This window comes from Tyto alba, unplaced genomic scaffold, assembly GCF_018691265.1.
Source record: "Tyto alba isolate M040663 unplaced genomic scaffold, T.alba_DEE_v4.0 Super-Scaffold_6, whole genome shotgun sequence".
Lineage (NCBI taxonomy): Eukaryota > Metazoa > Chordata > Aves > Strigiformes > Tytonidae > Tyto > Tyto alba.
The window spans coordinates 51,550,937-51,565,653 of NW_024881327.1; the positions used below are offsets into that span (position 1 = coordinate 51,550,937).

A 14,717-nucleotide genomic window follows, 5' to 3' on the forward strand; every position below is an offset into this window, starting at 1 on the left:
TTTTAATTGCAGTTTTAAGTAAAACAAGTACTGTAAGCAATTCATCAAACATTATGAAAAATGATGTATTTCTCTAACAGTTCTTGAAAGTAGATAATTCACTTTTCACCCTCATCTCTAGGCGATATAGCAAAATCCAATCAATAAATAAACTGGTTTTGTTCTGCCTCTGAAACAAAAAAGCATACTGTCCTTGTTTTTCATGCATCAAGTTAGGTATAGAATAGTCTAGAACTGATATATTGGAATATTACTGGCAATAGTATTAAGATAAGTAGGGAACAGATGATAGCATTATTTGGTCTCTTGGATTTCTTGAATCTAATCATTATTTAATGGACACAAGAGTGCCAGCAAATCCAGAAAGTCAGAGAACACATCTCAAAAAACTCAGAGCTAAATGTGTTTCAGGGAAGTATCCCAAGGTCAGCATTACTTTGTAGTGCTGCAGATGCATCCAGGTTCCACAGTCCAGCAGACTGAGGACCAAGAAAATCTAGCACGTATCAAAGTAATTTTTTTTTTTTTTTTTTTTGAGGCAAATGTTTTTATAATAGCTATCAATATGATTTTCATTGGGCAGAAGCTAAAGAAGCAAACACCTCCCAGCTTCATCCCTCTGGCACTGGGGAAGCTTCTTCCCACTGCTTTTTCAATGTCTTTTAATGTTTGTTGCCTTCATGGCCCTTAAGGCCATGTAAACAGATAGAAGTGACTTCTACTGACCTAATGTCATCACATGGTCCAAGCTCAGCTAGAAAAATAGGCTGCAGAAAGACATGACCAAACCTTAGTTGTATAGATTACATATCTGGGAGAAATTCACTAATTCTTATCCAACAATTATTGTCTCCAACACCCAAGCTGCGTTGATTATTATCACATTCATTAGGACATAGCAAAAGATCGTCCGTGCTGGGCATTATGCAGAGACATAGGAAGAGAGAATCCCTGAAATTACGAGCTGGAAACAGAAAAAACCTAGATGTAGGAAGAACAAGGGCACGGAATAAGCAAAAATGTTATATAGAAGTAGAAGAAGCAGAGTGAGGATCAGAACACATAGTACCGCTTCTAGGGTTATTTTTTTTTTTTTTTTAGAGCTAGAGGTATCTTTAATGCCTCTCTGCTCAGACACTGCTAGTTCCAGTTTTTCAAGTACAGAAATGACACTCATTTGTCATTCTTGCTCCCCTCCTGATCTCTTTTGGCATATATGGCAGTCACTATCAGAGCTTGCTTAATCACCTTTTGTCTACTACCTGCTGATTCCCCAAATGGACCTCTGTGGAGCAAAGTACATGGCCTTGCCTGTACAGATTCTGGGGTCTTAGGATGATGATGGGAGAGATTTGGGAGCAGCTTCTCTGCACATCATCAACAGGCCTGGGGGGAGAAAGGGCATTACTGGATACAACATGCTGTGGGACATGAACCCTCAGCCAGCGTTTATAGACCACACCAAAGAGGTTCTGGAGTTTCACACCAATGCTCTCCCACATCTTTCAGGATAGCTGTTAGGACCATTATTGATGTAATCATGAATAATGGTTGTCCTTTCACAGCCATCCATACAACATACAGCATCCACTTAAATACATAAACACCTTTTCATAGACAAAAATCTCTGAATAATGGGGAAAGAACTACAATATATCCTGAGCCACAGGCATTTCACAGATACTGACCTTTGATTTTGATTTAGAGGCTCTAACTAATAAAGCTTGGCTCTACACCAAATCTGAAGAAGAAAATCAAGCACTCTCTTGTCGAATATTAATTAATTTCCACTACAAAAAAAGAGCAGAAGTAAGCCAAGTGTTCTTTAAAAATGGTATCTAAAATTCAAAACACACAGTAAAATGTCCTATATCTTGAAAAACAAGCTGATCTTTTCCTGTCTTTTCCAGTTGATTACGCATCTTTCCACTCATTTAAAATATAAATTGAGTCTTAAGAAACAATAAGCTTTTCATTTTACATGAATATTAAAGATTCAAAATTACAGCAGTAAGAGAAGAAATATGATTCTGAAACATATCTGAAGTGAAGCTTTCAGCTTTGTTACTATTTGCCCCCCATATCTGCTGTTTCATCTTCAAAAAACATATATAATGTGAGGGTAATTTACAGTCATATTATTGTATGTATGTTGAGAATGTGGTTTGCATATGCTTTATATATCTTTGCAGGTAAATTCAGGATCTGATATGTTATTAGAATTGACTATGCCTTTCTATACATTTATTGAGAGTAAAGGAGCAAAACAAAGTTTTGATTACATTTTATGTTTCTTCCTTATAAGACATAAAAAGTCTAGCACAGACACAAATACATTGAAATAAAACAGAACAAGAGTCAGGAAGGCACATTTCAAGGACTGCCATTGGATCTCACAAAAATTAAATTATCTGTTGAGTAAAGCCAGGTTTCTAAGATTACACATACACCACACACAAACCACCCCCGCCATATGAAACTGTTCAGTATTTTTAAGTTTTGCTTTGTTGTTTTTTTTTTTTTTTTAAAAAAAAAAAGTCATGTTATTCTCTGTTTTAGGAAGGCATGACTATCTTTTGTTATGCCTTTAAATATGTCCTTCTGAGACTCCTGACCCGTGATTATTGCTCTTAGACATTACATCAGTTGCAAATAATACGTAATGAAGCCATAAATATTTCAGGTAGTCAACAAACTGTCTTCTTTATGTTTGCAAAAATCACAATGACTTCTATCTGAAATGTGAGTCTTCAACCTGGTTTGTGCATTATTACTTCTATGTATGAGCTAATGATTCAGATTGCCTCTACTCTCCCAATAAAATGCAATACACAAACAACTGGGATTTCAACAAATTTCATCTTGCATTTCCCCTTCAGATTATGGATATCATAAGAGCAGAATGATGGAAACATAAAAATCCTGCCTCTCCATCTGCCAAAATATACCAAGAAGCACACATAACTGAGAATAATACAGTCTTCCAAAGATCTGATTGCCTGTTTGCTATAGGCGCTCTACTAAAGTCCAACATCTATTTTCATGACTACATAATCTAGCTCATACTGTTCAAGTTTTCAGTAAATCCAGGAGTCAGACCTAAGAAAATTTGGAATTATATTATTTCCAGGGATCATTATCCAAAAGTAGAGTTTCCCTGTAAAAATCCCTTCAGATTCAACTGAAATGGTACCCTTTGTGATGGAAGAAGATTCAATAAAAGTATTTATTTGACTTCAAAATACTAGTTTAGCACCAACATTACCACCAACCTATATTTATTTCAATAATATATCTATAAAGGCCATCACAAGGTTTGTTATCTTTTCTGATTGTGCTTTAAAATATATTTGGAAAGGAGCAAAAGAAATGGATTAAAAACAACTGATTGTTTAATACTGAGAACAGATTTTCTGCTCTGGGAAAATTTTCCAAGAGCAGTTCATTCATTTGTAAAGAGACTTTCCAGAAGAGTGCCAGGAACAGCTTTTAACTTGTTCATCCTAGTTTTTAATAATTGATTTCATTAATTCCTCTCAGTTCTCTCTACTTCCCACACCTTGAAAGTCTGAAAAGTGTTTACTGCCACTAAAGTTATATTGTTGATAAAAAGAGTGAACCGTCTTGCATCAAGAAGGCTAGTCCAACATAACACGAATTACTTCTCTACAGTAGAGTTTGTTGGCATGGTTATGCCTCCATCCCCAGCTGGGACTTGCCACCTTTCTGAGCAACACGAGTTATTCTGGAGAAGTACAAAAAATGCCGGTAAACCATGCACACATGATGGGTTTAGGACCATAACTGATTTGGCTACAAGGGAGGTTTTTCACAGTCCTAACCAACTCTGCTATTTTGTCACTTGGTGGTGTATTCATGGTTGCACCATCACCCAACCTCTCACATGTTTCATGAATCTGAGTAAATACACCAAGATATACCAACCAACCAACAAACACAAGATGCAATGGCATCAATAGCCATCTTGCATTAGCTACATCCATGTAAGAACAGAATCCATTCAGTAAAAAAAAGAGTCCTAGAGCACAAATAAAATAACATTTAGCATTATAGTTTATTTAAAAATCTTTACAGATGAATCAACAGTAGAAGAGGGCAAAGGTAAGCTGTGGCCCTCTTAATTCTTAAGCTAATTGGAAAACAATAACAGTTCATTCGCTGACACCTCCAGAAATGCTTGAGAAGGTCGAGATGAACCTTCCCAGAGTGTCTAGTTTAGCATTTCTGAAGGTGGAACTAATTGATTTCCAGTTAAATATCACTAACTAGAGCCTTTGCAGTTGCTAATCATTGCATTCTACACATGCTTAGTGCAACACTTCTGAAGACATTTTGAGAGATGTAAATTAGTGAGAGTTAATTGAAAACCAAGGTTTAAATTTCCACTTTCCCTACAAACCAGGAGCTCCAACAACTCGGTAACTTGACTGTGACACACTGGTCTTTGCTTAACCAGGATGCTACATGATCTTCAGCAATCTGTTGATTAATCACAGAAGAATAATTTTTACTTCTTGTCATTTTTCCATTATACCTGGATGTTCACAACCAATAACACTGTCTAGATCTTTGACAGCATATCCAGAAATCCATAGGTAATTTCATAGTTACTTGAGAGTCAGTAACTCTTTAGCTTATTCAAGTAGTCTATCAGTAATGAATGGAGGAGAGACACACCTCACCTTATCACTGATATATTTCCCTAAAAATTGACATTTCCTCACTGCATTGACAATTATGCACATAGGTCTTTATAGAGCTGTACATGACTACCTGCTATTGAATGTGGCTGATGATAGGAATGGAGTGAGTGACTGATGAGAGAGAAAAGTTTTTAGCACATTGTCAAAAACAATAAGGTGATTTACATAAGAATATCTATTATTTAAAGATATTAACAAATTCTACATGCCTGTTCTGCACTTCAATAATTTAATGGTAGTTATCATTATTACTTTGACATCTTGAATCACCAGAAATATTTTGGTTAAAAGCTTGGGTAAAATAGTGCATTTTTATATTTACTGAAAGAGACACGTTATATAGGTGATGGACTTCTTATCAGCTCAGACCCTGAATTTTATATAGAAAGGACAGCTAGCCAAATTGCAGGGATGACCGAGATATAAATACTATAGAAATAACAGATTTAATGTACTTTACTTGAAATCGGGTCCTTTTCTTCCCTTTTCTGTTTTCAAATGTTTCTTTTATACAAAACGCTATGGTCCAGTGCACTTGAAAATTAAAGACTACCATGTAAGATCAAGGTTTGAGCCTGTCCATTCATGAAGGGAAATTAAAATCACCACTAAAAGTCCCACTTTTTATTATACTGATAGAAACCACTCAGAAAATACCAGAAGGAAGAAATATGCACTGTATTTAATATACTGTTTTGTCCTTTCATATTTTGTTAATATATAAAAACATGTATATATGCACAGTTAGACATTAGTGGCTAGATTTTGATGTTATTCACTCTGTCCTAACTGCTGGACTGCAAAATCAGGCAGGTTAAATATCCAGGCACAAACAGTAATGCCATGCAATACAAGGAATTAGTAAGAATGAAATGATTACGAGGCTAGTTAAATGATAAGTAACATTAATGTGATCATAATATTAACAATATGTATACTAAATACATTGAAAAATGTTTTCCTTTTTCAATCTGGAAAATTCTGACAATCACTGAAGGGTGGTACCAGTGAATTACACTTGTCATGACCACAAGAAATAGCTTCCCAGCTACTTTCTAAAACTTTACTCATGTTCCTCTTCTGTAACCTACTTTATGTTGATTTATTCAGGCTACCTTAAACACATAAAAACTTAGTCTGAGCTTCTTATAATATTTTATAATAACACATTTAATAAAGTTACTTTAAATCCGCTAATTTATAGAGATTTGCCAGAGGCTTTGAAACTTCAGAAAATGTGTAAACTTAACAGTTTGGCTGTGATAGCAGCTCAGACAGTGGAAATTAAGCCCTTTGCATTACAATCATGTTCAAAGTGGATTCCTAGTTTTACTGCAAAAAAAAAGTATTTTAAAAATATAGAAGAAAACCAAATTTACAAGAGATATTTCAGATCTAAGACATATATTCACTCAAGTTTGTCTTTTCAGATCCACGTGCCATAGTTCTTGAATTTGTTCTCTACTCTGACTCAACATTACAGCCTCAAACATATGTGAAGTCTTTAATTTTAAGACTACCTGGATTCTATTTTTCACAAACAAGTTTTTGACAAAAAAGAGCAGGGTCTCTCATGCAATAGACCTCTGACAAAACTTTGAGATTAGTGTGCTTAGGGCCATTAATTCTGGGTCCCTAATTCTAGTTGTCAGTTTTCCAGCTGATGCTACATAGGTTATCTACTGTCTGCTTTAATTTCTGCCTCTGGAAACCAAAGGACAATAGATTATATGCCATTGTGAGAATAGGCAAATTGGTTAGGATCCAAGCTGTATCCCAGGTGATAGCAAGAAGAAGCAGTGCAAAAAAATATTCAGCTCTTCACAGTGATGTATCAAAGAGTTTCATCTCCACTAGAGGAATTCTTCACTTTATACATAGCATTTAGATGGTAACTAAGTGATCATTATCATCATCAGATTTGCAGAAAATGTCAGCTTTCCTTGAAGATATAGTTGAAATTTTTAGGTTTACTGTTGCAGATCTCTCCGCAAATTCTTATATGGGAGAAGGCATTAAGACCTGCTCCATGAAGATTCATAGGGTTGTAGTCTTTTAAGGGATACGACCTTATCGTTTTGAAGCTTTTTTCAGTATCTATAAAGTTCAAGTCATCTTTTTAAACTTTTTTCTGGCTAATTGAATCAAAATATTCAGAAATGCAATCTGGAATATATTCTTGGACAAGGTTTTTTCAGTCTCTTCTGCTTCAATGCTCTTTCTCTTGGTTCTGTTGTTGCTTTCTCTCCTGCTTTTGTGTACTGAGAAACAGAATTAAGGTGTACTGCAACCAGTGGACACTTGCATAAACAGCCTGCTTTGAATAAAACAGCATAATCTTGGGAAAGGAAATCCACATTCAGCTTTCCTGACTGAATGCTAAAACATATAAGAGGTTCATATACTATTAAAGCATCACATTTTTCCTTTGAGACCACTGAAATACAAGGGCTGTGAATAGAAGAAAAAAGTAGATAAACTGAATTGGGAGCATAAAGGCACATTGATTCCTAGGTTTTGAAACCACAGTCAAAGTGTTCTATATTCGTAATTTATTTAAGACTTTTTTCGTCAGATACATTTGTAAGGAATCTCCTTCACAGATTTTTATGCACGAGAGCTTAAGTTTTCCATGACTTCTGTAAAACAACTTTTACTGCACCAAATTACTGCATTCCTTGATCTCTACCAGCATACACGCACAGCAGCCAGCCACATTCAAACACAACCAACGGCTCTAGGATTTTGCAGCTCTGCAACAGATACTTCAAAAAGAAGGAGCTTTTTTTCAAATTAATACGGTTGTGAAAAAGAAATCAAATGTAACAGTTTTGCCCTGCCTCCAGCATTTCACAACTGATGTTGACTTAAAATTAGCACAATCTTCTGCAATACTTGTATCCATGTGAAACTTCTTCATAGAGAATTCATGCAGAATTGTGAGCTGTCAGCTCTGATCGCATTCACCAGCACACAGGCTTTAGACTCTATTTCATAATAGGAAAATATGGCCAGCGTTTTCCTGACAGAAGTACCGTATATTTTTCAGTCAGTAAAAATTACAGAGAGAGCTCATTGTTGATGCATTTCCCATAGATAATGAGGACTGCAAATTATCAGGCAAGGATTTTTTTGGTGGACGGAACAAAAACCAGCACAATCTGCAGAACTTATTAACTAATTGTGATTAAAACCCCTTCTTTGCATGCTGTTGACGTGGTCAGAGTAACATATACACTGATCTTATTCCAAAAGCACAGTTATCCTTATGCTGCAAGAATTATAGTTTTGTGTGCCGTAGCGTACACTGCAAAAAAAAAAAAAAAAAAAAGGCAAAAAAAAAAAAAAAGCCTTTAGGAAAGGCATGTGCTGAACATACACAAAATATGCAGGATGGAAAAAGACCAAATGTAATTAAAGCTTATACGAAACCAGACATTCCTATTTGCAGAGCTCTGGCTGCATTTCTATGAGAAAGAATGTACAGAATTTAAAATCATGCTCTATTTAGACAATGTCAGAAGAAAAACACATTCCCCCCACCACTCCCCCACCCCAAGACTCCAAAAGGCAAATCTCATCATCAGAATTAGAGAGAAAAAGCAATCCAAAGATACTGGTTTACGTATTCCTTCCCAAACCAAGAAATCAAGTATCTCCCTCTCCCGGCTAATAGTTTATAAATTCAGACTTTAAACAAAAGCAAAAAAAAAGCATCCTAATTCTCAAGCTTCCTACTTAGCACTGCCTCGCTCTTGATGATTTGTGCGGCTGTGTGTGCGTGCCCGTTTGAGAAATGGCGAGATAGGCTTAAAGTATTTTCCATTTCATCAAAGAGCATATATTACTTTCCTGGTTCGCTCAAATGTTGGTTTTATGCCCACCCCTTTTCAATCTGCCCATGGCTGAGATGCACAGTGCAGGCGTACAATCCTGAGCAGCTTACGACACTCAGTGAACACTGGGTGCCTCTGCATGCTCTAGCAACACACTGCTCAGCTGAAGGGAAGGGATTCTTGCTGTCTCTCTCTGCTCTAAGCATCACCTAACAAGCAAAGCGAACAAAGAATGGGAAATAAAGCTACCCTTAGCCGGTCAGTGAATGAATGGTAATCTCTCTATGGAGTAAAGGTTGTGCCGGTCAATGGTCGTTGCAAATGATGGACATTAAACAGATTGACAAATCCTGTGGAGTCGTTAGTAAAGAGTTTGGAGTTTTTTTCACGCCACAGTGTTAACTGCAGAGAAAAGGACAGAGGGAGAAGGAGAAGATCAAGCTCATGTACATAGTTCTGAAACTTGCAGGTCCTAGGAGTCAGCTAAAAAGCTAGCTGGACAAGCCTTTCGCTCTTTGAGCAGAAGCGAAGTGAGACATTGTGAGCTTGCCAGCCTTGCACAAAATTGAAAGGGACTGAATTTGTAGCACAGAGGGGTCTTTTTTAGCTCTGCATATAATTAGTCCAAACACAAAGGAAGCAACTGAATGGAGGTTGTCACTCTCTGGAAAAGGGTGGGTAAGACACTTTTTAATTAAATTCTTTCATGAAGAAAGATTTTTTTTTTTCTTTGCTGCAGCATTTAACATGAACAAAATCACTATCATTTTACCTTTGAATGTCTGTGAACTTTAATGCTGTACAGCTCCTGCATGCTGTAAAGTGAAATATTTGCCTCTGTGTTTGCTCTGTTTGCTGTTTTGCTTTGGTTTTCTGGCTTTGTTTTGGGTTTTCCTGTTGGTTTTTTTTTTTTTTTTTTTTTTTTACCCTTAAATAAAATATGATGTAGAATTTGAAAAGATTCAATGGACATTCTCAAGCATATTTGGAAATATTCTTGCTAATGGATTTCCTTCTTATTGGTCTCTGTTTAAACTGGCTGCTGAGGAAGCCCCCAGGGTTGATATTGTGTACGCTGGGTATCTTTTCTAAAATGCTTCCAGCCGTGAATAGTGGGTGTCCACAGCTATGTCGGTGTGAGGGCAGGCTTTTGTACTGTGAATCACTGAATCTTACAGAGATGCCTCGCAACCTGTCGGGCATGATGGGCTTGTCTCTGCGGTACAACAGCCTTTCAGAGCTGCATGATGGACAGTTCACAGGGTTAATGCAGCTCACGTGGCTCTATCTGGATCACAATCACATTTGCTCAGTGGAGGGGAATGCCTTTCAAAAATTGCGGCGAGTTAAAGAGCTCACCCTGAGTTCCAACAAAATAACCCAACTGCCCAACAACACTTTCCGACCCATGCCAAACTTGCGCAGTGTGGATTTATCATACAACAACCTACAGTCTTTGGAGCCTGACCTGTTTCACGGGCTGAGAAAACTAACAACTTTGCACATGCGGTCGAACGCCATCAAGTTCGTGCCAGTGAGAATTTTTCAGGACTGTCGCAGCCTGAAGTTTCTAGACATAGGATACAATCAGTTAAAGAGCCTGGCTCGAAACTCTTTTGCAGGCTTGTTCAAACTCACTGAGCTGCACCTCGAGCACAATGACTTGGTGAAAGTGAATTTAGCCCATTTTCCCAGGCTCATCTCCTTGCACTCTCTCTGCTTGCGAAGGAATAAAGTTACCATCGTAGTGAACACTTTGGACTGGATATGGCAACTTGAAAAAATGGATCTCTCCGGCAACGAAATTGAATACATTGAACCTCATGTTTTCGAAAGCGTACCTCACCTCAAATCCCTGCAGCTGGACTCCAACCGGCTAACCTACATCGACTCCCGAGTCCTCGACTCCTGGAAGTCCCTCACTAGCATCAGCCTTTCTGCAAACGCCTGGGATTGCAGCCGTAATGTTTGCGCCCTGGCCTCCTGGCTGAGCAACTTCAAGGGTCGCTACGACAGCAACCTGCTCTGTGCCACCCCTGAGTACGCGCAGGGTGAGGATGTTTTGGATGCGGTGTACGCTTTTCACTTGTGTGAAGACGCGGCAGACCCAACAAGTGTTAACACCCTCTCCCCGGTAACTAACAACAGCGACCAAACGTTCAGCTACGGCTCTGCCACCGCCACGTACGACGTGCAGGACAGCGACGGGGACAGAACGACATACGCCATAACCGTGACCATGCCCGGCGAGAACTCGGAGAACGCCGTTCAGATTCACAAGGTGGTGACGGGGACCATGGCACTGATTTTTTCCTTCCTCATCGTGGTTTTAGTGTTGTATGTCTCCTGGAAGTGCTTTCCAGCCAGCTTAAGGCAACTAAGACAGTGCTTTGTGACACAGCGCAGAAAGCAGAAGCAAAAACAGACCATGCATCAAATGGCTGCCATGTCAGCCCAGGAGTATTACGTTGATTACAAACCCAACCACATTGAGGGAGCCCTGGTGATCATTAATGAGTACGGATCTTGTTCCTGTCACCAGCAGCCAGCGAGGGAATGCGAGGTGTGATTTTCCTTGGGGATTTAAACAGTGTGCAACCAAATAACAGCGTGCAGGCAGACAGTGGCACGGGGGGGGGGGGGGGGGGGTTGCTGTGCTTTGCTGGTGGTTTCTGACGTGCTCCTCTGCCGAAATTGTTAAGAGGGGCTGTCTAAAAGACTTGATATTTTAGCTTTATTGTGTCTTAAAAACCTTCAGGACAGTCAATCTTAAGATTTCATATGCTAATACTCCCTTTGAAGATCTGTCAATATTCAGGAATCTGAGAGTGTAAAAAGGTACCAATTATTGATCTTTTGTAAACTAAGAAAACTGTTTAAAATAAAAAAAAATAGCATTTACAGTTTTTACAGACTGGTGTATATTACATGAATTGTTCCCTGTATACAAAATGCAACAGTTTAACCTCTTTTTCTCATCATACTGAGTGTTGAAATGAAAGCCTAGGAGCAAAGAAGCCACGTAAAATAGAAAACTTAAAAGTTACCAGATGGCTTCACATTGTAATTAGTACACATTCACTCACATCATGTTACTGAAGATACGAAGCATGACACTGGAATTATATTTTTGTTAATGTGCTACCTGCAACTGAATGTCAGTACAAGGAGCCACTGCACCTCAGAAAGGCTAAAGTTTTGACCGTGTCCATGGGACAGGATTTCTGAGGATTTTTAGTACAGCTCACTTGATAGTTGCTGTAAGATCCCTAAAAACTGCATCATAACCCCTAAAAGTATTTTGTATCATACTGCAAAATCTCACTAAAAGAACCTAACAAACAGCAAAACTCAAACTGAAACACTGCCAAAATGTGCTCAGCATAATTTTCTTTACAATACAAAAGACAAGAAAAATATTTAAATTTATGGGCTTTTACTAGCATTTCCCACTTTTATGCTTGTTTTGAGATATGCTAAGAGCAAAGAAATCCTTGCTTTGTGCACTGTGGTGCCATGGTGAATGGAGAAGAGCAAAAGCTATTCGGTTCTCAGTGCTGAAACCTGTGTGTCTTTCAAGAGTAAAACCTTGACTGTAACACTGTCAGAGCAAGACAGAGAGTTATTAGAGCATACTTCTGGGTCCTGTAGTAAACTGCTAACAAAGCCTATCCCGTGCCCCTCACTTTCACCACAAACCATCACTAACAAAACAGCTCTAAAATCCCTGAAGAGGCAGAAAGTATATGAACCCTCCTTACTAATGACTGATAAATGGAATTGATGGATATGAGCAGTGATTTCCTAATGTAGAATCACACAGCTGGTTTATTTGACTGCCCTCAAATAAAGGCTTCCTTTCCTTATATTTTGGATTTTTCATTCCAGTATGTGAACAACCTACTGATTGATCTTTTCAACAACTCCTCTCATACTAATGAAGATGAAGTAGTTTTATAACATCAGGCATCCTGAAATGTTCTTCATACAGCATTACATGCTAATGAAATGTTATGGATAATGTATTGGGCAACATTTCTATGCTTTGTACATAATTCTCTATCCTTAGGTTATCACCAATAGAGGAAAAATTGAGAAATCTAACATACATTTTAATTTAGCACAGATTTTTTCTTTTTTATAGCACTGAAGTGCCACCTACTCTTGAAAGGCTACAGCAGAATTATAAAGCAGAAAATAGGCACAGAATAAACCATCTTTTTAAAAACCATTTTCCTGCACAACAGGTTTTAGCCATTAATTTTGAATGAAAAGATTGAATTTTATGGTTTTGTTTTTTTTTTTTTTTTTTCTGACACTATTTTTAAGGAGTCAGAACTTATTTTCCTCTATTTGGTATATCTCATCCTGTTTAATATTAAATATGACCACAGCCTCTTAATCAAAATTTTTATCTAGTGAGACTATAATGTCATCTGTGAAAGCAATAAGATTATGTATTGGGAGAGCACTTTGTCGTAGAAAATTTAATGAAAATCAACTGCTTTTTTACTAAAGCCACTGCAAATCCACCCACAGCTTTGAAACAAGCTAGCACTGTTAAAACTAGGCTTTGCTCCTTTTAAACAAATGCACATTTCTGTTTCTGTGCCTCAAACCCACAATGGCCTGATCTATCCTGAAACTCCCAAGTGACCTGAGGGGTTGAATGTCCATGTACAAACCTAACTGTGAGAGCAGAGAGTAGGTACAGAACCCCTTGTCTCTTTGGGTGCCTGATCATATTTTAAGAGAAAATATTTTATGCCATGCTAACTGAGGGCCAACTTATATGTATTTTCCCCATTAAAACCTTCTTTGAAATTAATAGGGAATTTAACTGTGAAAAATTGTCTTTCTAACTTTGGACTATGTTATACATTCCTCAAATCAACATGAAGCACTGCAGCCAGAAGAACTGATTACAGCTAGTTGCCAGGAAGCTTCCAAAACCAAGCAAGCTTGTTAAAATATTGTCCTCATATTGTACAAAAAAAATAAATATATGAATTAGCTTCATTTCTATAGTAACCCTCTGTTGCTATAAGGAAACATATTAGTGCCGTCATGGTTTTGCCCCTGTAAATCTGATGCAACACTGATACCGACAAACATCCTGTGGTTGTATTTCTATGTATTTTTAGCATATTTGTGGGTTGTATTTTAAACACACTAGTGATTGCACCCCTCTGGAATTATTCCTGCTGTTTATTGGTGTTAGCAACCTCAATCTACATTTGCAAAGATGTGAGCAATTCCGCCTTTGGAATTTATTCACCTCTGTGTTTCATGCATCTTACATTGACAGATCCAGTAAACTGAACAGAACCTTCTTCTTTAAAGGTGCAGTGATTTCCTAAGTGAAAGTTGATTTTGGTATTGCCTGTTGCCATTTATTCTGAAGAGAGGTAGTGACCAGCAGTGATTTGCCACCCTTAGCAGGATGATGGATGGATCCTCCATATAGAGCTTAGCACTTAATAAACTTCAGAACATATTTCAAAATCTCCATGCAGAAATCTTTTCTAAGGGTAATATCTTCTAGAGACAACCTCTTAATGATCTCCAGAAGATATCTGGATATCTCAACACCCTCTGAATATCTACTTATGGAAAGAGGGGTGTCATTGCTATTGCATGGCAGGAAGGTACTCCACAGTGTGCCCACATCTAGTCTAAAGGTTTACATGAAAAATACGTGGATAATAAAGAAATAAAAGATCAAGTATTTAATTTCAATCCAGCTATTGAAAATCCAGTTATTCATCCTGCTCCAGGCTGTTTGCACTGGTACATATGAAAGTTATTATATTTGTGCTGCATTTATAGCAACTGCAGGGACAAATTTTCTCTAACTCTTTCCCCCAAATTTCATGTTCACCAACTGTCCAGAGATATGTCATTCCCTCTCTTTTGATGCCCTCATTCTGGCTTATGAAATGGCTCCAAAATCAAAAGGAAGAAGAAGAAAAAGATGCTTTTGGGTTTAGTAGTGATACTTTTTTGTTCAGGAGTTGCTTGGGGAATATTAAAGGAAGGAAAATATTTTAAATATTCCCCTTTTAATGTTCCATTTAATAGGATTAATATCCCTTTTATAATTAGGTAATTAACATTATTTTTGTTATATTTAAGTGTCTTTTAACATACAAGACAG

General features: G+C 37.6%; 2 protein-coding genes across 5 annotated transcripts in view; one reads left to right on the top strand and one right to left on the bottom strand.

Annotated features, from left to right (window-relative positions):
- CTNNA2 (catenin alpha 2) overlaps positions 1 to 14,717 on the bottom strand; it is a 464,407-nt gene that overhangs the window by 159,988 nt on the left and 289,702 nt on the right. The window contains exon 1 of one of the 4 annotated variants that reach the window (XM_032993893.2): positions 8,463 to 8,487. The exons of the other annotated variants lie outside the window; for them this stretch is intronic. The gene's annotated coding sequence lies outside the window, so the exon portion shown is untranslated. Of the gene's footprint in view, positions 1 to 8,462; positions 8,488 to 14,717 lie in introns of those variants that run through there. 4 annotated transcript variants of the gene reach the window in all.
- On the top strand, positions 8,643 to 12,426 carry LRRTM1 (leucine rich repeat transmembrane neuronal 1). Its single transcript, XM_009976684.3, has one exon. It carries the CDS (start codon positions 9,564 to 9,566, stop codon positions 11,127 to 11,129), a length of 1,566 nt encoding a protein of 521 aa, XP_009974986.1. The 5' UTR covers positions 8,643 to 9,563; the 3' UTR covers positions 11,130 to 12,426.